Source organism: Sarcophilus harrisii, chromosome 5, assembly GCF_902635505.1.
Source record: "Sarcophilus harrisii chromosome 5, mSarHar1.11, whole genome shotgun sequence".
Lineage (NCBI taxonomy): Eukaryota > Metazoa > Chordata > Mammalia > Dasyuromorphia > Dasyuridae > Sarcophilus > Sarcophilus harrisii.
In genome coordinates, this window is record NC_045430.1 from 152,017,179 (window position 1) to 152,041,088 (window position 23,910).

Sequence of the window (23,910 nt, forward strand, 5' to 3'; positions counted from 1 at the left end):
TGTACATATTTACTCTCATACTTTATAGAAGGGAAAGAGCTTTCTAAAATTTGAAGGAAGAATCATATCCCATATAGAATTGGACAGGATCTCTGGGAGAGTTCTTAGAGTGAAAGACAAATTCTAAATATTCTCTAGCCTACACTAATATCATTGGAGAGATCAATAGTGCCTCACTAGCCTTGAAACTAGGAGTAAGACAGGGATCATGGAGATCAAGACTACTAGGAGATCATAAGTACTAAGGCCAAAGTTATATGTATTCTTCCTGGAATGGGAGATTTTGACTTTTCTGGATCTAATTCATACACATAGACCCAGAAAAAGAAATATTCAATTGATATCAGGCTACTATTTATAATTAAATTAACCTGGATAAATCATTTTGTCATCTACTTCTATATCTGGTTCATTTTTAGGCATGCTTCAAGCAAACAAAATATAATCTGATCTAAAGTGGCAAGACCTCTACATTTAGTGTAAAGCGTGATTAAATACCTTTACAACAATGTCCAGCATCTTCAGGCAAATCTCATTATAACCTTGTAGAAAAAAATTAATTTCCAATCCTATTTTGTGCCTGATGCCTTCTCACTACCAACAGTTGTTTCTCATTCACTTCATCTATTACTAGCGAAATCTCACAACTTCAGAAATTAGTCTCCTTTCTTCATTCATGTGTTTCCCCTTCTCAAATCTGTTTTCCACAGTTTCCAAAATTATATTCCTAAATCATGATCATTTTTTAGGCTAGGATGCTTCAGTGGCTCCCACATACCTCTAGAATCAAATATAAAGTCCTGTTTGGGGCATTTAAAGTCCTTAAAACCCAACTCTAGTCAGCTGATTACATATTACACTTCCTTGTGTACTTTATGTTCTAGTCGGACCTGTCTACTTACCATTCTTTTATGTGTTTTTCCACTTCCTGTCTATATCTTTGCACACATTGTTCACATGTATGGATGGCTTTGCCTCTTCACCTGTGCCTCATTTATTCCTTTTAACATGTAGCTCAAGCGCCACTTCATTCCAGAGGCCTTTCTTGATTCCCCATGCTGCAAGTTGCCTTGTTACTGTTTTATTTTTATATCCCATAGACTTATGAATTCTTAAACATGTTTAATCTCTTCCAATAGATATAAGCTCCTTGAGGGCAGAAATCATTTGACTTTTTGTTTTGGTATGATCAGTACTCAGCACAATGCTAGATATACGGTAGGTGCTTAATAAAATCTTCCCTACTGATTGATTTTATGATCCCAGGTCATTTTTTTTTTTTTTTTTTTTAGCATCAGCTGGCAGACCTGTGGGCTGCCACCATACCCTTGTTAAAGCTCCCTGCCATCTCCCTCACAATGCAACCAGACTGGACTTTCAAAACTACAAAGTTATCCTAGGTGAGCAAGTGATTGTTATATACATGATTTAGCTTAAACAACTAGAAACCAAAGCACTCCCTGAATCCAAAAAACAGTGGATTATTTTTCTCTCTTTGGCTTACTTGCCAAAGTAAGCTTGGCTATCTTAATTGCTCTATTAATCAAGAAGCAACCCAGTGTAATACAAAGAATACAAATACATAGATTTGTATTCTAGTCCTGACTCCTTTATTAACTATGTGAGCTTCAATATATGTTTCTACATCTGCATCATGAAGCTGAACTACATGATCTCAAAATTCTTTTTTGGCTTTAATCTTCTACAATTTCAGATTTTTTAAGCCTTATTTTCAGTTTCGACATAATGGACTGACCTTTTTCCCAAATGGAAGGAATGAATGATCAAAGAAATAAAAGGAAGAGGCCTAATACATACCATAGATCTGCCCCTAAGTCAAAGTTCCTAAAAGAAGGTCTATAATTTTTGACCTAAACAAGTTGGCAGTGTTCCTTTACAATGTCACCCTTCTGATGAATTTATAGCAGGAAGTTTAAAGCAAAGATAAAAGAGGGAAAGAATTCTGAGTAATAAATGAACAATTCTCTAATTCAATCTGACTTGGGGTAACAGGGTTTTCATGCTTTCCAACAAAAGTCGACCTGGAGCAAAAAAGGTCAGAAAATCCTGGCAGCGAACCCAATTTTGCCAATGACACATGCTGATAGAATCTGGAAATAAGTAGTTTTGGAGACAGGGCCAAGAGAAAATTATGCCCTTGGGGGCACTGCAAGGTTCCCCCCTTGCATTAAACACTAGATTGCACAAACTTTAAACATTAAACATTAAAACTAGATTGCAAACTGGACTTTTCTTTCTTCTTGGAGAAACCAATACCATTTGGAACCAACCTTCCACTGGAAGTAGTAGTTGCGTATTTGGGAGGTTCTATCTAGTAACAAATTCACTAACATTTCCACAGGAGGGAGAGCCACATATGAAGAGGAATTCATTTAAAAGCATAGAAAACACATTTTCCTCTTTAGGGAAAAAAAGAGGCTTTAATCTAATCTAAGATATTGCTACAAACACTCCTGGCTAAGTCTCAATTTTTAAAACATATCAGATGTTAAATTCTGGTTTTGTTCACTATTTGAAGAATTCCTGCTGTTAATGAAGAGATAGATTTAAAACAAAGGAACACAGAGTATCCAGTTTCTAAATACCACATCTTAATCACAGTTTAGCATTATGTAAGGGATCACAAATGTCTTGCTAGTTCAAGTCTGTGTTATTTCTTTCTTCACTCAAAACCAAAATAAGAAAAAATTTCCCCAATAAAGGTCAACAAAAGAAAATGCAACAAGTTAGGTATGAGAAACTAAAGAAAATAGCTATATCTAGTTCTGATTTACACTTTTTACTTAAGAATAAAGTTCTACAAATACTTTATTTAATTCTTTCCATAAATTTTTCTCTTTAAAATTCTCACAGAAAATTAATCTAGTAACAACCAAAAAACAATTGCTTAATCCCTATGTTGTTGCAACCATTGTGATTCATTTGGCTTTAATATTTTATCCCCTGAGAAAATGCCATTCTGGTTATGGAATACATTCATTTTTACCCTCTCTCTTTTCTCATCTTTCTGTCCCTCCTTTCTCTCTCCCTTTTATTTTTCTCTCTTTTCTCCTTTTCTCTCTCTCTCTCTCTCTCTCTCTTTTGTCTTCTAACCTCGTTTTTCCCCCTGGGCTTCACTCCTAGTTGGCAAGCTTAAGATTTCCATTATATACATTTCTTAAAAATTCTCACTATTATCATTCAGCCCTCATAATAGGCAAATATTGGTAGAATTAGGGATGGTGAGATTCAGGCAAGGGGATTTGAATTTACAATCTAATCTATATGCCAGTTGCTAAAAGTCACAAGCTAACACAAAAAGACCTTTTATTTGAAAGCTGAACCAAAGAATGAAAGCATTTCATAACTAGAAACAACTTTGATGATTATCTTGTAAATTGAAAAAGTTGGATTAATGAAGAAACAGGCCAGGATCATAGAGCACTCAAGGTGAAACTAAGATTAGCATCTAGTACTCCTAATTTCCATTCAGCAAAACAGTAAATAATAAGAAGTATTCTTCGAATGTATCATAATCTGCTTTTGTGTAGACACATGTAGGCAGATCCCCACTCTCTGAATACCCTACTTATCAAACTGATGAGAAACTACATGGTTCATTCACTCACAAGATAACAAGAAAAATGTATGAGAAACACAAGTTCCAGAAAGGTAAAAAAACAAACAAACAAAAACTTGGTTTGAGCATGAACCTTCACTGGCTCCTCTCTTTTTTATCCTCCCCTATTTTAAGCAACATCCTTTTCATCAATCCTCCTCCCCTTTCCAGCTCAAGTACTGAATACCAGCAAATGAGAAGTTCATTAACTAATTCATCCAAGAAATGTTTATGTTTGAGTGGCTACTGAGCATCTAGCACAGTGGGGGAACACAAAGAATTCTGAGATACAATCCCTGCTTTCATGGATTAGTGGAGAGACACGACATTCATAATTAGAAAAAGTCAAAGTAACACTAACAAAGTAAAATAGGTAATAGTGCAAGAATGTTTCCAAATCTGAATTAATAACAATATCTAATATTTGCAGAACACTTACTACGTGCTAGGCATTGTGCTAAGTGCAATTTGATCTTCTCATTTGATCCTCTCAATAACCCAAGGTGGTTTATGGTTTATGCTATTATTACCTCCTTTGAAAATGCCCTTTGTCCTAGTAAACAGACATAATAAGACATCTTATATCAATTTTATGTGTCCTTATTAGGTCAATAAATGCTTAAAACAAAATACTGCAGATACTGGGCATCTAACACAATGAATACAAAGAAAAGGAAAAAGGAATTACCTTGGCACTCCACATTTGGATCTCCCCAGAACAGCTCTTGGCACTCATTACAAGTTCGACCTCCAAAGCCGGGCATGCATTGACACTGCCCAGTGAACTATTATCAAACATACATACATAAAAAAAAAACCCACAAAAATTTATTTAGATTTTACTATAAAAGGATGTTTTACATTTTGAGTTTTGTGATTAGGTTGGTGAGGAGAAAAGGGGGATTAACCTATCCACAAATAAATAAATAAAAATAATTGTGTTAAGCGGATCCGTTACAGATTTATTATCTAACTTCAATTTGTCCTTCACTTTTTGTTCTTCAGTTGTTTCAGTCAGGGCTGATTCTTTGTGATCCCATTGGGGGTTTTCTTAGAAACAATACTGGATGGTTTGACATTTTCTTCTCCAGATTGTTTTATAAGGAAGAAATTGAAGCAAAGGGGATTAAAAGTGGCTTGCCCAGGATGACCTGGCTAGTTAAGTATCTGAGGCCAGATTTGAACTCATGAAGATGAGTCTTCCTGTCTCTAAGTTTAGCAGTCCATCTGCTGCACCACCTAGCTTCCCTGTCCTTCACTACTGCCAGGTAAGCCTTTTATTCCTGTTGCCCTGTCTCACTCCCAACAGAAGATATTCCAAATGCTCTCTCAAACCTTCTCTTCAAATTTTTCTTATTGCAACCCTCTCATGTTAGTACTTTTCCTCTGACTTCTCTATGAAAATTGAAGCTCTTCAATGTAAGCTCCTTTACGTCCATTTGTCCTCATCTCAAAAGCTCTGGAGAGCTCTCCTTCCTCCATTCTTCCCTTCAACCCAGATGAGGTAACCCTTCTTGCCAAGACCAATCCCTTTCTTCCACCTTTTCTCTTTAAAAAAAGAATTCATGAATCACTCATTCCTTCTTTCTTCTTAATCTTTAGTTTCTCTTTATTGCCTGGTCTCTCCCCTGCTGCTTTTAAATTTCCCCAATCCATCCCTTCAAGGTACTGATCTACATTTAACTCCATTGTCTTTCTCAAACCAAAATCCTAGGGAAAGCTAGGGAAACCAGCTAACACTGGTTTTCTCCATCCTGTTTATTCAATATATTGCAGAGTCTTCTGACTTCTTCACTAAACTCTCTTAAATGCTCATTCTGGTAATTTACTCTTAATCCTCATCCTTCTTGACTTTTCTCCTTTATTTGACACTGCTGACCACCCTCCCTTTTTAGCTATTTTCTCTTCGCTGTTTTTTTTTTTTCTTTGCCAGCTCTCTCCTGGCTTTTTCCCTACTTATCTCACTCTCATTTGCTGTTCCCACCATGTTATATTCACTAACTATAAGCGGACCCTAAGGCTCAATCCTCAGTCAATCTACTCTCTTATGCAGATGAAGCACAAATGTATAACTGATGCTTAATGAATCTTATTAATTTATAGATGAATAAATGGTGCCATCCCAGTCTATTTCCAGAGCTTCAGTCCCACCTATTACTGGACACCTCAAACTAGAAATCCTAAAGACATCTTAAACCTACTGTAGCCAAAAGAAAAAAAACATTATCTTTCCCCAACCCCTTTCCCCCACCCCCCACGTAGCAAACATCCTTTTTTCTCTCATTTTTCCAATCTCCTAGTTCTGTAATCTTGGTTTTAACTTTGACTCTTCACTCTCCCTTACCTCATATCTGACCAGTTACCAAGTCCTTGCCATTTCTCCTTTCACATCTCTTCCATTCAACTTCTTTCTACTTACACAGCCACTGCCTCATAGAGGTCTTTATCATCATTTGTCTAGACCATTGCATTGATACTCTAATTGGTTTTTCTCACTTGAATATCTTTCCACTTTAATCTGTATTCCAGAGAATCAAAGAATTTGAGAATCTAAAAATAAATCAGTAGTTACCTAGTCCAACCTTGCCACACAAACATTCCATTATAACCTCCCTAATAAGTGATCTTCTAGTCTCTGAAAACCTCCACAGTGGAGGAACCTATCATCTCTTTAGGTGGCCCATATTTTTGGCTTAATTATTAGGAAATGCTTATGTTTTGTTTTCTAGATTTGCCTCTTAGAACTTCCACTCATTGTTTCACACAGCTGACAAAACAATTTTCTTTACACAGAGATGTGAGTTCAAATCCAACCTCAGATGTTTATTAGTTGTATGATCCTACACAAGTCAGTTTCCTTGTGAGCTGGACAATGGCAAATCACTCCAATATTTTTGCCAAGAAAACGCCAAATGAGATCATAAAGACTCAAATGTGACTGAACAACAAAAGCAACCACATCACTTCTTTCTCTCCATTCCAGTGGCTCCTTACTGATTCCAGGACATCACATAAATACCTCTGTCACAATCTATCTTTTAAGCCCTGTATATATTACTCTTGTTCCTTCACTTTATGATGTTCCAAATGCCCTTTTCTCTGTCCTCAAATGCAGCATTCCATTTTCCCTCCCCAGACTGACTCAAGTGCTCCATCAAATGCATTCTCCCGCTCCTATCTCACAGAATCTCTCATTTCCTTCAAGATGCAACTCAAGTACCACTTTCTTCTACATGAAGCATTTTTGGACCTAACTTGTATTTTTTATTTATACTTTTCATTCTATTTACCCTACATATTTTATATGCATTTATGCTGTTTATATCATTTTATACTTATTCTATTTTAACATATTTATATATGTACATATTGTCTCCCAAATAGAATCCCTAAGCAAGGATTATTTCTTTTCTTTTCTTTTTTTAACCTTTGTATCCTCAATGCCTAACACAATATTAGATATATTTTTAGTCATATATATAGTCATATATTCAATTGTTTGGCAGTTTCTTGGCAAAGGTACTGGAATGGTCTGCCATTGCCCTTTCCATTAGATACATAATAGTTACTTAATAAACACTAATTAATTAATGGACGAAATATGGAAACATGAATGCTTTTCTTCTCCTGAGAAAGGCATAGCTTATATTAGCTAAGAAAAAAGGTTATTTTCCTTTAAGTGTTAAGGAATCCAAATGGGATCTCAATGGTCAAGGCAGTCTTTCCCTAGTGTGCTGCACTTTTGTTTACATCCATTTTCTGCCATGCTTTTATCTGCATAAATCAAAGCTGGAATTGAAGGTCACCTTTGACTGTATTTGATTTGAAGAGTTTATTTTCAGTGTGTCTCTAGGAAACATGACACTATTTGGCATGACAATGGACACAGATGTTTGGTCCCCTTTACAGCTGTGCTAGAAATCAGATTCACCTGACCAGAATCAAAAAGCAATTCAATTCCATTCAATATGAGGAGGAGCTTCCATTATAGCTCTTCAATACACACCAGTCACCATGGTATTATGATTTAGACCCAAGGGATGGCTCAAATAGGCACCTTCCATGAGCCACAATAATCAACAACTTCTGCCCCCTTACCTCATTGCAGGATGGGCCAAAAGAATGGGCAGCATCACAGCTGCAAGGTTCACATCCCATACCACTGGCCAGGTTCCAGGTGTTGGGTGCACAGTGATCACAGTTCTGCCCAATCACATTTGGAAGGCACAGGCATTGACCAGTTATCTTGTCACATTGACAGTCAGAGCCATCACAGTGCTCCTGGACCGTACCCAGATAATTACAAACACATTCTGCAAGATAAGAATAACAACAGAAAGGCAATAGGGAATAGTACTAAGCTTCAGTAGTATGATTCCTGTCCTGTTCCCCCTAAATTCTTTTAACAAAACCTTTAAGAGATAGGAGAGAAGTGAAGGGACTAAATAAAAAATACCAAGAAAAAAGACAATGACTAGAGTATTAGAAAGATTGTACCTAACATTATAGTCCCTCTGACACCTCCATGTCAACAGGGTAAAGACACTGTAGGAGATGTTAGGGTTCCTTTATGTACGATATAGATGAGATGGCCACTGAGGTCCTATGACAATATGACATTCAGGCTCACTATCACGTCTAAATTTATTATTCTACTGTCCTGTGAAATCTTTCCTAACTACCAGCCAGCTGTCAAAATGATATTTCTAAAGCATAAGTGTAAGTATATCACTTTTCTACTCAAGAAGCTCTAGTAGCATTCTAAACCCTTTAGGATAAAACTGAGACTTGAGAAAGACCTTATCTTAAAAAGGTCGAGGTCCCCCAATCATTCTGATCTATATCTTGTCACTGAGCTCAGATGCCTCTGGAAGAGAAAATGAGACTGGTGAAGGCACACAGAAAACAATTAATAGATGCTTTTTCATTCACTAATTGACTGTGACATGATTTTTGCATAAACAAAGTTTGAAGTTTTGATAAACTGGTTTTGCACCATCACCAGCAAGTCAAAAAATGTTAATTACGTGCCAGACATTATGGTAAAAGAGACAAAGAACGGGGGATGCAAATCAAAAAACAAGCAAATGGCTATTAAAATGTAATTGTGAATGCTTGCTGTAGGTAGCAAAGGGAAGAATATAAATTATGTTTGTTTAAGTAGATAAAAACCTCTCAAGTTAAGTATGTTTTGTTCCATATCTTCAAGGAATCCAGTCCTGCTGTTCCTTAACATACCAGAGATATTTGTCTAAAAGCTAGAGCCTTGGGGGCTTGAGTTTAATAGCAACAGGAAGTGACCATGGATAATCTCTTGATAAGAAGAAAACAATGAATTACAAGAGATGGAACAGACGCAAAGCCTGATGTTCTTTCATGGATGTCAGTCTGATTCTGCTCCTTCAATTGAAAGATTTCAAATCATAAGCTGTTAGAAACCTTAAAAGTTTTTCTATTTGATTGTTTAATTTGTCCAACTCCTAATCAATCCAGTGTCTAACAGTGTCTGGCACATAGTAGGCCCTTACTATACAGTTGCAGACTGACAATCAACAATGATTCTGCTTCTCCAATACATTTCCTTCAAGAACTTGCAAGTTATTCCTTCCTGTCCGTCCTGTGCAAAATTTATCTATGTCTTCCTATAAGTCTGATACTTCCTCGTACATGCTTTTTCACTCACTGATTCAGAGTGATATACATTTTGCATAAAGCAAATAAGAATATCCACCCAATAGAATGGATGACTTCCAAGTCTTCTACTCATATCATCAAATAGAACTCTCAAGTTATCTATCAATTATCTCTCATTTTTGTCTCATGATCACTCATAAATTTATAATCCAAAAGCCTCTTCTTAGCTATTATCTCAGAGGAATCACTCAAAATGAAAACAATAAAGGAGTAGTATATCATCTTATTAAATAGCTACATAAGTCAAGCTGTCTAACTCACCCAATGGGCTGACTGATTCCAGAGTCTTTGAGGTAGACCAGAAGATTAGGGTGAAAAAGGTAGCAAAATATGAGTCGCACAATTCTCCACATTTAAAAGAAATATTACTAGGGGTATTAATTCACATGTGCAAACACATATTCCTTAAATAAATCAGTACTATACAGCTCCAATCACTGAGGTCAGATCAATAACCGTTTTAATAAAAGTAGAGATGAAGATAGTATTCTGGTCTCTTACTTCTACAATCCTGTCGAAGTGCGTCTCCATAATACCCAAATTTGCAAAGCTGGCAGTTTTCACCCTCAGTATGATATAGACACTTGAGGCACCTTCCAGTCCCTTTGTCACAGGATTCTGGGTCAGTTGTGTCGATATTGTTATGGCACTGACATGGTTGGCAAACCCCACCAACATCTCCAGGGTTCCCAAAGTAGCCCGAGGCACACTCATCACATCTGGCTCCTGTTGACAAAAATAATCAAGAGCATTTCAGCAGGTTCCCTAAACTGTTCAAGGAGTCAGGATTGTGTAATGATAAAATGTTGACAAAGACTGAGAAGCATACTTCCACCCTTGAGGAGCTTATATTTTGTCACTGTGAATGTTCCCTTCCATTGAGGCACGGGGCAGTGTAAGCACACTAAGTGTATTTAGTGATAAGAGCACTGGATTTGAAGTCAGAAGGCCTGAGTTCAAATCCTTGCTCCTTCAATTCAATTCATATTCAATTAATATTTTTAATTTTAATTAATTTTAAATGTTTATTTAATTTTTAAATATTTTCTTTAAACTTAATTTTAATCTGATATGTTTAATTTTAGTGGATAGACTATATTTTTATGGGAAAAGACTTCTAAATCTAATCAAATTCTTATTGTAAAGGGAAAAAAAAAAAACATTGCTTAACCGTACCATTCTACTATTATTATCTAAATTGAAATGTTGTGTTTATTTTAACAGATATGCAAAAGGGGACAGGTAAAGCTTAGAAGATGTAGGATCACATGTTATAATATTTTAATTCAAGAACCTGCCAAGTAACTGGGAAACATTTTTACTTAAAAGCTTCAGGATTGTTAACAAGGAAAAGTGACATTGATGCTGAGTGTTTCCCCACAGGTATCTCACAGCTACTAGTGTAAATATTTGCCAAGAGCTACACAAGTACAAAAGTCCTGAGTGAAAATAACTTCAAGGATTAAAAATGGGGAAAAAGGGGGAGTGAAGAATTGATTTTCACAGTGAGTGAGCTAAACATAGGTCTTATTTTAAGTAAGGCAGATGAATTCAGTAAGCACCAAAGGATCATAGGTAGAAAGGACCTGTGATACCATATATTCCAATCTCCTTATTTTGGAGATGAAGTCAAGATCCAGGGATCAGAAGATGAGAATTGATTTGCCCAAAATCACAGAAGCACTTAGTGTCCTGAGTGAGATTTGATCCTAAGTCCTCTGACTCCAGAAGTTGTACTCTTTTCATTAAGATATATAAAACAAAGGTCCAAAAACAATGAGAAAATGGAATATATGTGACACATTGAGGCTGAATATGAGCATGGATGGTCCCAGTCCCTTGCTTTTCCTCTTTTTGCTTTCTATAGTGTACCTGTGACCATTTCATTACTTGTTATCATTATTAGAGGATGACTAGAGATAAGAAAAGTTAATAAAACTAAAATCCATTCCTCTTGTTATTTAATAACCACGGCAAAATATTTGATGGATTTGGGGACTATCCATAATCTCCATGTCACTCCTGTTTTCTGTTATCCATTATTATTATGCATAATCAATGTGTAAAAGTGGTAGAAGAATATGGTTACAACTTCCTATGACCTTAATTTTTATTTACTATGAAAATGAAACTATCTGACTTTTAGACAGGTGTGGTGGGCATATTTCACAGAAAATTTACCATTTTGTTTACTCTTTAGCTTTTCTGGACTACAAAGAAATACATGTCTGCCATTTACCTAGGTATCCAGGATTGCAAACACACACAAGCTGCAAAGTAATAGGATCTTGATAACAGGTATTAGCAAACTGTCGTCCACTTTCTGGACCATCTGGGCATGGGCAGGGCCGACAGTGATCTCCTGAACCAATGATAGGGTCTCCATAATAGCCAGGCAAGCACCTAAAACAAGCATGAACCAGTTAGAAAAATCAACATAGAATTACAGAAACTGAGAGGAAGAAATGGCCTCTAATGCAATATTCTCATAGTTAATACAACTAGTTAAGCACTAATTTTGGCAAATTCACTCTGTAATTTCTTCTTTTGAAAGAGAAGCATATTGGACCTAAACGGCCCAAGAAAAAAATAGATGATGGAGGCTGGTTCAAAGAATAAAAACATTCTATAAAATTAACTGTTGTTCCAAAAGATTAAAGGTATTTTCCTTGGCATTTAGGGTTATACAGTAGGAAAATCTGCCCAGATGCTGCAATTTTATAGTTATTCTTCAAAACTATTTTAAAGAGGACTTCCTAAGTGAAATCTATTCAAATAAAGTCTGGCAAAAACAGAAGTTAGATTTCCCTACATTCCCTACAGGGAAATCTGAGATCAGAGCTTCCCTGTCAAGTTCATAGGATTTGAACTCTGATTAACTTTGAGGATGAGGGGAAAAAAATAATGAGAAATTGGCTCAAACTCGAGCTCAGAATTCCAAACATTTATTAAAATTATATTTTATCCAGGCCTAGGCTATGATCTTCACTCCTCTCACACCCACTCCCAATCTCCCCCAGGCAAAATAAAACCCTTCATTATTTGAACATAAAATGGCAAGCATGAACAGCAACATCACAAATATTCACACAGGATATCCTTTCAAATGCTATTCACAATGTGATTGGCTCTGAACTAGAATTGGAAAAGTCATTGCTGGTTTTCCTTTCAGTGTATCCTTCGATCCCCTTTCCCATCTGCACCCTCCTGCTCTGCTCTTCACCATTTCTCAATAAAATGGGAACAATGAAAGAAACACATGTAGGAAATTTTCAAAAACAGCAGTCTTCCTCATCCGGCCTCTATGGACATGGAGAAATAATTAGCTATAGGCATACATGTGCCTTTGTACACATTGTTGAGAAAATAATAGTGGCAATGATGGTGATAATTAATAACTAGTATTTACATAGTACTTTTAGACTTGCCAAGCACTTTACAATATCTCATTTTATCCTTACAACAATCCTAGCAGGTAGGTGACATTAATCACCAATTTTTACATGAGGAAATTGAGGAAAAAATGTGACTTGTTCAGGATCACACAGCTAGTGCCTGAGATTTGATGTGAACCCAGGTTTTTTCTGATTTCAAGTGCTCTTTCTGCTGTGCCAACAGAAGAAAGGCAAAATGCTTCAGTGAACAAAGAGATGACTTCAGAATTAGGAAGATGTGGTTTCAAGTCTGGCCTCTGACACATACTGACTACGTGACTCTGAATGAATCATTTAACCTTTTACTAACTCAGGTAATTGGTTCTTTTTCTCCCAGAAATTCTTTATACTAATAAATCACAGATACAGAGTCCCCCTAATTCCTATTTCCTCAAAAAGTATTTTGACATGAATAATTTAATTTGAGCCTCACAACAACCCTATAATATATGTGTGTGTATACACAGATACACACACACATATATGTATATGTACATGAAGGATAATTGTTCCCATTTTAGAGATGAGCAAATTGAGATTGAGTTAAGTGGCTTGTTCAAGATCAAATAGTAAATGGCAGAACTAGAATTTAGGTCTCTTAAGGGCAAAATCAGGGCTAGGTCCAAGGAAGCACCTACCACCATGTGATAATGAACCACAAGACAAAAAAAAAAAAAAAAAAAAAAAAAAAAAAAAAACCACCTTTACAATCAAACAAAGAACCCTCAAGTATGATTCAGAGTCAAAGTCAAATGTCAAATCTGACATTATAATTTTAAGAAAGATACAATGAGATCCATTTCCTGGTATTACTTGCTTTTAAAATTTGATATGACAGCACTGACTGCTGTTCAGGAACTCTCAGGGAGGAAAATTTCAGAACGTTATTTTAGCAATTTAGGTTTACAGAGATGCTTGGGACACTGAGAGCTTAAATTCACAAGTAGGTCAGTGATGGTTCTTGAAACCAGGTTCTTCTGATTCTGAAGCCAACTTTCTAGTACACAACAACCATATTCATTTACATGAATCTTAAGTTCCCTATAAAATCGTTTCTGGATACTATGATCTTTAATATAGCATAAATATTATAATTTATATTTTATGATTATAATAATATAATGATAAATTATAATTTAGTATAATACAACGCTATATATTATATAATCATCATATTAATATTTAATATATTATTATATTTAAACTGTAGTCTTTATACTATAATCTTTAAACTATAAATAATTAAAAATATATCTATGTCTACATCTATATCTGTATAATCTTTAAACTATAATCCCTACTAGGCAAGTAGTCCTGTCAAATATCTGTGATGTTCTATATAAAGCAGAAACCAAAAGGCACATTAGGCTTTCCTCCTCATACTTTACAGTGGTAATGAGTTATATGGAGTCATGTAAATTCTTTTTATCTTCTTTTACTTAGTTTGCCAATCACCAAGGAGAGGCAGTGGTCATCCTTAGGTCTTGATTGCATTTACTCAGGAAGAACTAAGTTTAAATCCTTGCTTCAGTCACTAACTATATGACTATGCACAAATCATTTAACGTCTGGCTGCCTCGGTTTCCTCATCTGTAAAATGGGGATATAATAATAGCACCTATCTCTTAGGGTTGTTGCAAAGATAAAATGAGATGTTTATAAATAATTTTGCAATCTTTAATGCACCATATAACTGCTAGCCATATCTATCACCATTATTATTTCTTCCTGGGCCCAAAAATTTTGGATTATTTTTCTCAAGAGTTTTTAGTTCTCTAACAATGAAGAATAGAAATCAATAAAACAAAGAAAATAGAAAATGAATTCTGCAATCTGTAGGGAGATACTATTTGCAGAAAGTTGAATTTAATCAGTAAGTCAGTAATGTTTTACCACTCCTGAAGCTTGTTCAACAGGCAGCTCTCACATACCTTTCACAGTTATGACCTGAAGTGTAGTCCTGACAGCCAAAACATTCTCCTGAAATGGGATCACAATCATCTGCATGCCCGTTACACTGACAAGGCTGGCAGTTTGGAAAGCCCCAATAACCTGGGAGGCATCGGTCACACTGCCGGGCATAGACCCCTTGGAAACAGTGACACTGGCCAGTAACTGGGTCACAGAAGGCATTGATGGAACCTTGCATGTGGCAGTCACAAGCTGAGGAAATAAAGAGGTTAAAAAAATTCAGAAAGAATTAAGTAGATAATGTGAATCCCCAAGGTCATATTTCCCTATAAAAGACCTACTCATGTTGTAAAGCCCCACTAAACTTCTTTAAGAAGTTAGCTCACTAGTCAATGGTATAATCCCCACTAATTCCCTAAATCCTTTTTAGGGTTAACCTGCTTTATGGAGTCAAGGGTTCCTTAGGAACCTGTCATGCCTATTTGCATCTAACTGCCTTTATAGCATCTTCTTCCTTAATGGCATCTATCTCCTGGTTAATTATGAGTTCTGCTAGGGAACTTGTCTTTTCCCCTGTTAACTGCTAAAACCCTTTTCCTTGCTAAAAACTTCTGGATTTAGCTTGCTTTAAGCAGTGTAATAAAATCTTTGCCCCTTGGGGAAAAAAAGAATTTAGACAGAAAAGTTACTAATCCTCATTGTGCCATACTAGGATATATTAAAGGAAGGAAAGAGAATAAGGATTTATTAAGCACCTATCATGTGTCAGATGATTATGCTAAATGCTTTTATGAATATTATCTCATTTGATCCTCACCATTACCCTCTGAGATAGGTGCTATTATTATTCCCATTTTATAACTGAAGAAACTGAGGTAAAAAGCCATGTCACTTAACTTCCCCAACACCATCAAGGACATTTTTACTGGGGAAAATCCAAAACTTGGGGGGAGTTGGAAAGGGCTGAATAGGAAAGCAATTTTCAAATATTTTAAAGGTCATCCTATAGCAGTCATTAGGCTGCTTCTGCTAAATGTGAACATAAAACTAAGCCCCATGACTAGGAATTATAGTCAGGGGGATTTGTGCTTTTACATAAGGAAAAAGTTTCTTACAATTAGAGCTGTCCAAAATTGGAATAAGCTATCTAGTCAATTAGGAAGTTTCTTGGCCGTGGATGATCACTTCTGAGAATCTTGTAGAGAAGATTCATGATTTGGATAGGGGTTAGACTCCGTGAGCCTTTCCAATTATTTTATGGTTCTACCAAAAGCTAGGGTATGTAACTGAATCTGTCTTTGAATGGATTTGGAAACAAATGATGTATTTGGGGAGTGAAAAAATCAGCCTTTTGGAAATACACTGATAACAATATCTGGCATTACTCAGTCTTAACGGAATTAGAAAAAAGTTTAAATCTTTCCCGAATAACCTACGTTTGCATCCATTAGGGCCAAATCCAAAAGTGCCCGGAGCACATCTGTTGCATGTTCTTCCAACAACATTAGGGCGGCATTGGCACTGACCTCCATTAGGGTCACAGACAGAACTTAAGGATCCCTGAGGATCACATTCACAAGCTGAAAAGCAGACAGAGGGAACAATCTATAAAACAAATGAATTGCACTAAAAGAAATCAGCATACTATATTGCAAATTCCTTCTGCTACTCCATTACCCCTCATTTGCCTCAATTTTCATTTGCCTTTTTGGTATCATTAGTATGTTGCATTTCACGACATCACCTCTAAGAGGATGAAGACATAGGGCTAGTCAGACTGATACAAGGCATTCTGGGATAATCCCTATGAGGGCAGCATTTTCAGGTCCCTGGTTTCTTCTTCCTTAATCTGCATAACATCATTGGTTAGCACATGGATCCCTGGAACAAAGGCCTTAAGATACACTGCATTTAACTCTTATTCTGTATTTTTAAAAAATGGATTCCATTTCATTCTTCTGAACATATCTAAATTTTTTAGCATTTTTTCCTTTCCTTTTTTTTCCTCAGTAGTAGAGTTAAATCTTTGAAAATTCACCATTAAAACTCAATTCTGAAAAGTCTTTCAATGGTACTAAACTACTGAAAGACATGAAAAAAAGAAAGAAAAAATATATAAATTTCCCAAGATGTCCCAAGAATCCACCACCTTTACATTTGATATGTGACTAAGTGATAGATGTAGCATTAAGCCTGTCAAGCTGAGAGCTATAGTTTCCCTGGTAGAAACCTCAGTATGCTGAGTATACTATTCAATAGCAGCACAGTCAGCAGCTACTTCCTTTCAGCTAATAGTAAAATGTTTGCTAGCTCAGCAAATGAAACAACTTGCACCTACCCAGTCCTGTCTGGTGTAGCAGGGCAGAAATGCTAAAGATAATGTTCCTACACACATCTGTCATGGGGGTTTTCACCACACTTCTGCTATTCTCCAAACACCGGTATCTTTGAAAGGTCTCCCAAGCACTGTTAGTGATCACACCATCTCCTGAGCCTCCAACAGTGAATATATCCAAGGATTTACAGTACGGCATGAGAACCAGCTGTAGGGGGAAAGAATCAGTGCTTGAAAGATCTTATCTCATTATACTTTATGAATGACTGATATAAGGCATTCTGGGAAAATCTCTATAAGGACAGCATTCTCAGGTCCCTGGTTTCTTCTTACTTATTTTGTATAAAACTCATCTATCATTGGTTAGTGCATAGTAAGCACTCCACTTCTTTCCATAAGATAGAAAGTTTTTAGAATGAATATGAATCTCTGAAGCAAAAGGAAAAATAAAGTACCAATAATTACATAGAATTTAAATCTACTGTAATTGAAGTAAACAACATAGGTTTAGCTTTCTTTCCATTTGCTAGAAATATATATTTCACTTAGGGCAGCTAGGTGGTGCAGATTTCACTTACAGAATCAATGAGGGTATATGGGCTCTCTACTCCAGCATCAGAGGAAGTGTACTGAGGTAATTCCAACCGCACTGTGTAGTTCACACCTTTCTCAAAGCACACAGGACGTGGAAGGACTACATATCTATCAAAGAATAAAACAAATGTTATCTTTAAGAATTTTAAACAATGGTCAATCTGTATGCTTCCCAAACCATTAGTGAAAGTAATAACCAAAGAGACTCTACTACAAGGGAATTAGAAGAAGATAATGAACCAGCATATTACAATTCTATGAAAAAAAATGGCATCAGTGTCACACTGACCTGGATCCCGGCGACAATGATACAACCTGGTTGTCATCATCAGGAACGGTGTTACCACATCGGCTACTTGTGGGAATTCTTCCAGGACGCTGTACAGTGATGACAGCTTTTTCCCAGTGATCTGGCAACTAGAATAATTTTTAATGTTCATATTAGCTCAATGCTATTTATAGGATGTTCTGAACAAAGCATTTGCCAAAAGAAGAAAGATAAATATTTTTAGACACCTACAAGGGAAGTCAGCAAACTTCATTTATTCCAATGGAACATTATGATTCTATGAACAGAAGGAAAATTCACAGTTCTAACAGTATTCCCCTCTTGACTTACAGTATTTAAATGTGGTATTTTTTTTTTTTTTTTACCTGTGGTTCATAGCGAATAAGGATGTCATATTCCATGGAATATGGAATGTTGTCGATGAAAAATTCCAAATAGGCTCCCTCGGGTACTCTGACAAAGCCAGCTCCAGTCCAGGAAGGTATGCGATCTTGAATATACTGCCTCTCCACTATGCTGACTCCCTGAAAAATTGTGGGGGGAAAACAAAGAATTATTTTCTATTGGAAACTGTTTCAGTAAAAACATTCAAGGAGGGCAGAGAAATGTAAACTCACTAAAACATGTTTTCTTTATACCTATCCCTTCACAGTCAGATAATGTCTTTTATTCCTGTTGGCTGGGAAAAACCATTTGCATAAACAGACTGTTCACAAAGTATTAGTGCAACTTAAACTTTAATAAGTTTTGATAAGCTTAAAAACAGCCTGTGTAATGAAAAAAATTGTCTTTAAATCTGTAGTTACAATGGTTTTAGGGGTGGTTTTGGGAACATCTCCTATAGCATAAATTGAATAATATAAGTAAAGGAGAGGCAAAAGGAAAATCCAGCTGCCAGGAGGATTTAGGAGGACAATGTACCTCTTCTACTAATTATTTGGGGGAAAATATAAGCTAGTATTGCTTCGGAATCAGAGCAAGTCACTTAAATTCTCTGTGCTGTAGCTGGGGGTTATCAAATTCAAGTTAAAATGGAGTCTACAAGATTGTATACAAGGTTCCTTCTGGGCTACATATTGACTTAGAATACCACCCATTTTTTATCTCTCTCCATTGCTTCTTTCCTTCTATATCAATATTTTAAAATCAGCTAGGAACTACATTTTAATCTGATTCAGGTGTCATAGCTGCATGTATAGTCTTATATCTGACACCTCTGCTTTAGACCACTCTTTTAAGTCTTTAAGTTTCAGAGAAGGGAGCTTCTCTATTACAGCGGAGGGAGTAGCATTACCTAAGAGTTTGCTATTGAAATGTAATCAGTCTCCACTCCTACCTCTACCCTATAAAACTGCTCCATGAGTCTGGACATTTGTCTGCTTTTCAATTGGATTAGATTATATCTTGCTTTATGACTGGCATCTTTAATTCTCCAAGAACAGTGTGGCACACATCCATTCAATCCAGTAACAATTTTAGTTTTGAAACTCAGTACCAGAAGTTTGGTCAGCGATCAACATGAGCTTTCTCACAACATTTATGGGAAACCCATGGACATGAATGGGATTACTTGTTTGCATGATTATATACATGCCTATTTTGCTGTCAACTCTTCTGTCTCAGAACCTGGGGTGCTATGTTTGTTAGCAATTGCTTTGCAACACAAGTACAGGGTAGTGGATAGAGGCAGCCTCAAATCTAAAAAACCTTGGGCTCAAGTCTCACCTCTGAGGCTTACAATTGTTCCAGGAGGATGTGGGAGGTCAATGTGCCTCCTGATATTAAGAAAAAGTCTTTTAATGTCTCAGTGTTCTAGGCAACTAAGAGGACTAGTTGTGGAGAAGGTGCTAACCTGCGTTGGTACAGGGAATTTCCTACACCAAAATTAGCACAGATCTATTTTTTGTGGGTTATATTAGGTGGTCGCTAGGGCCCCTCTAAGACTTCCCAGACTTCTCCAAATACTAAGTGCTTTCCCACTTACAGGACCAAAGTGAGCTTCTTCTGCCTCATAAATGTAATGATCCAGAGTTGTGAAGTAATAACCAGATTCCACTTCATTGCACTGCCGACCGATCATATGGGACCTGCACAAGCACTGGCCTGATTCTGCTGAGCAACTGAAAGAGAAAATGAAAGTTATATATATTTGCTACAGATTTTCAGACACTGAAATATATTCATTAGAAGCTGTTTTATACTTTTATTAATAATAATAATGATAATAATAGTAACAGCACAATTTATATAGGGCTTTAAAGTTTGCATAATACATATGTTATCCTCGCAATAACCATGTGAAATAGGCGCTTCTATTATTTTTATAGATGATGCAATGGAAGCAGAGAAAAGTTAACACTAATAAGAGTTAACATTTAAATAGCATTTACTATGTGCCAGGGACTGTGCTAAGTGCTTTGAAATTTTTTTTCTCATTTGATTTTCACATCTACCTTGGAGGTAGATGTGACTATTATCCCCATTTTAAAGATGAGGAAACTGAAGCAGACAGAAGTCAAGTGATTTCCTGGGGGATGGATACAAAGTATCTGGGGCAGGATTCAAAATCATGTTTTTGTGATTCTAACTAGGTTCAATCCTCTATCTACTAAACCATTTAAAAATCCATCATAAAATTGATTGGAAAAAGACACATTTGAAAATAATAGCTTTTCAATGACTTTCAATTTTTTTAAGGATTTGTTTTATAAGGTTCTTGAGTAAGTGGCACTCCACCAATTTCTACTGATGTCTGTTCATTTATATATCCTTTTGTTTATCCCTATTACTCCAGGAACAAAGTAAAATTGGATCAGTTCTTCTACTTCCTCTCTTTTACAACCTTCCCCTGCCCCCAACTCAAAAGTTCTACTCTGATGTCTTGCCACGGAGCTGAGAAGACCTTGAGTTTTTGAAGTCTTTGCCAATGGAGGGCAAGATCTGGCAGGTAATAGACTGGGTTTGTTCTTCCATATAGCTCAGTCTAGACTCATCAATAAGTTGGTCTTTATGTGAATGATTCTGTTGGCCAGAGTGACAAGCAACACTCTCTCTTTTTAGAATTTCATTAAAGACATAATTTGGAACTGCCATCTAAAATTTAGGTCAACCTGTAGGAGCAAAACCTCAAGCTCTTTTAAGACATGTTTTAGATTAAGCCATTAGGACAAATTCCTTCTCATGGGATAGCTTATAACTGTGGTTCCTTCAAATGATCCAAAACTGCATTGCCACATTCCAGCTGTGCTCACATTCCTGTGCACCATGTAGGTGGTTGTTTTCCTAAAGGGATACAAGTTCTTAACATCCCTTAACCAATTCTCAGGAGAGGGAGACTTGTTTCCAATTAGAACCAAGGCCTCTTTTGGCACAGAATCCCAAGAAAAAAACATTTATAACAGTTTAGGCATTAGACATTACATCATAAATACAAGACAGAATCCTATTTCCCTTCCCAGCAGATGTGTAAAGAAGGACCAAATGAAAGAAAAAAAAAATTAAGGATAAAAAAAGAGCAACGAAATCCTCCATGAACAACAAGTGAAGCAATTATTAGAATAAAGATACAACAATAATAATTAGCTAGCATTTATGCAGTACCCTTCAAATTTGCAAAACACTTTACACAGATATCTAATTTTATTTTTGCAACACTCCTGAGAGGTAGGTGGTATTATTATTCCCATTTTATGGATGAGGAAATTGAGGCCAAAAAACTAATGAGTATGTGAGGTGGGATCTGAACTCAGGTGCTCCTAATTTAAAGTCAATCACTCTGTCCAATGTGACACCTAAGTACCTACTATGGAAGAGAATTCTTAAGTTGCCTTTTTTTTTTCCTCCTGAAACAACTGGGGTTAAGTGACTTGCCTAGGGTCACATAGCTAGAGGTTGCTTTTTCCCTAATGATCTACTACTGGCATAAACCATGAGAACTTCGTTATGTGGACAAGAATGGCTGGTCAAGAATAACACCAAAAGATTTGCCCTGGATAAATTAAATGAACTTGTCTTAGTAGTCACTCATTTCCTAAGGATCAACAATTTTAAGTCACTGTCCACGAGGACATGCTTTCAAGTCAATCAATACAAACTTTTTGAGTAAACTCAAGCTGTTTCATGACTTTAGCTAAATCTCTATAAGATGACTCCTATATTGACTTCCCTAGTCAGGATCTCTTAAATAAGCTCTAATTCTCCATTTCAAATATCTTCACCTGGATATCTTACTGTCGGCTCAAGCTCAAACAGTTCAACACAGAATTTATTTTCATCCCTCTCAAATGGGCTTTTCTTTATCTACAATGCCTTTTTTGGATAACGACAATACTTAGTATGGTCATAGGATTGGAGATTTGAAGTTGGAAGAGCCATTGAATCAAATACTTTCATTTTACAGATGAAGAAACAGTTTCAGAAGTTACATGATTGTTTAGAATCTCATAGATAAAACTGGAACTTGAATTTTCCTGATTCCAAAGCCAACACTACATTTATTGGCCATCTATCTCTATTGCCAAGTTCTATGCATTATTTGTCCCTTCAAATTTCTCTTGGATTCATCCTTTCCATTCCATTGTCACTACCATAGATAGTTGTTTTCACTTTATGCCTAAGTTATTCCAGCAGCTGCCTAAGTAGAAAAAGTATTATATTTAAGAATCAAATAACCTGAGTTTGGATCTTGACTCTAATAATGACTAGTTAGGTGATTGTCACTTTCATTACCACCAAAATGGGTAGAATGACAATTATACTCTCTATTAAATGGGACTGTCTTGAGCAGACTTCTCTGTAAACTATAAAGGAACATATACATGTATTAGAGAGGGAGTGATGGTAGGATGGAGAGAGAACTAGCCTTAAAGAGCCAGCCAAAGACCTGAGTTCAAGTTCTCTCTTTGACACATTGGTTGCATGACCCTGAGAAGTCAAATGCATCAAGAAAATTTCTAAGACTATTATTTACAGAGAAGGTGCTACTCTATCTGAATTAAGACTTTCCTCATTGAGAATTCCCCATGCCCATGAAATCACACATTTTCAAGCTTCCTGGCTAGAGTGAAAATCTTATGTAAGCTAGTCCCATTTTAGGTCCCACTACTCATCATACTAATTTTCTTGTCTCACAAATATTATGCTCTTTTGTTTATCTCATAATATGCAATCAATCCTTTCTCTCTATTCAAAGTTCACTCATTTTTCAAAGCCTAAATCAATTTCTACTTCATCCCACAAAGTCTCTTTCAACTTCTCTAATATAAATTTCTCCCTTTTTGGACTTGGAGTCAGTGCCACACAATTCAGTGATCCATTATTTTGCAATGCTTTGTAACTTTGATTTTTGACCCATTTACAACAATTAGACTGAAAATTCCTCAAAGGAAAAGACCATGTCTTAATACTCCTCTCTTGTGTTCCACAGTATGTGGCAATTATCAACACTTTTGTAGTAAGCATTCAATAAATATTTAACTGATTACAATTATCTGTTGATGCTCTCTAGTTTCAAAGTATAGTAAATACCTCATTAAGTCTAGACATCACTAATTTAGAAGGAAGGTATTTATACTATTTGAATAGTTATTAAACATTTTAAGAAACATTATTTCTATGCTATAAATCAATAGCCTTTGTTTATTCATTAAAGTTATACCAGAAAAATTTTTATGAGTTTAGTTCAAGGATAATATAAATTATTCTCCTTTAAAAATGTTCCAAAACTGAAATTAACTTTCTCCACAATTAATGAGCTTTCATTGTATTATAATACACCACAATGGGCTCAATATATTAAAATATTTTTAAAAACTTTTTACAAATCAAACTATTAAGCAGGAGCTTTAGATTCTATTCAGAATCTGCAGATTATATATGGGAGGTAAACCATCATCCCAGGTGTTTCCCTTCCTCAATACTATTTTTTCTCAAAGAGTCTGGATAAAAAAAGTCTGATGTTACTAGGATACTCTATAGATTAAATAGTATTAATCAACTGTCTGGGAAGAATCTTTTTTAAATTGGTGCACCTGGT

The 23,910-nt window shown here is 35.9% G+C and overlaps 1 protein-coding gene across 2 annotated transcripts in view; it reads right to left on the reverse strand.

Annotated features, from left to right (window-relative positions):
* The window catches only part of LAMB1 (laminin subunit beta 1), an 84,052-nt gene that overhangs the window by 28,871 nt on the left and 31,271 nt on the right, over positions 1 to 23,910 (reverse strand). For both annotated transcript variants that reach the window (XM_023504795.2, XM_023504794.2), the window contains exons 14-24: positions 19,861 to 19,996; positions 18,242 to 18,400; positions 17,877 to 18,004; positions 17,572 to 17,695; positions 16,997 to 17,201; positions 16,095 to 16,238; positions 14,679 to 14,910; positions 11,553 to 11,716; positions 9,815 to 10,039; positions 7,718 to 7,932; positions 4,308 to 4,404 (exon numbers count right to left, since the gene is read on the reverse strand). In XM_023504795.2, coding sequence (XP_023360563.2) covers positions 4,308 to 4,404; positions 7,718 to 7,932; positions 9,815 to 10,039; positions 11,553 to 11,716; positions 14,679 to 14,910; positions 16,095 to 16,238; positions 16,997 to 17,201; positions 17,572 to 17,695; positions 17,877 to 18,004; positions 18,242 to 18,400; positions 19,861 to 19,996 — 1,829 coding nt within the window. The remainder of the gene's footprint in view (positions 1 to 4,307; positions 4,405 to 7,717; positions 7,933 to 9,814; positions 10,040 to 11,552; positions 11,717 to 14,678; positions 14,911 to 16,094; positions 16,239 to 16,996; positions 17,202 to 17,571; positions 17,696 to 17,876; positions 18,005 to 18,241; positions 18,401 to 19,860; positions 19,997 to 23,910) is intronic.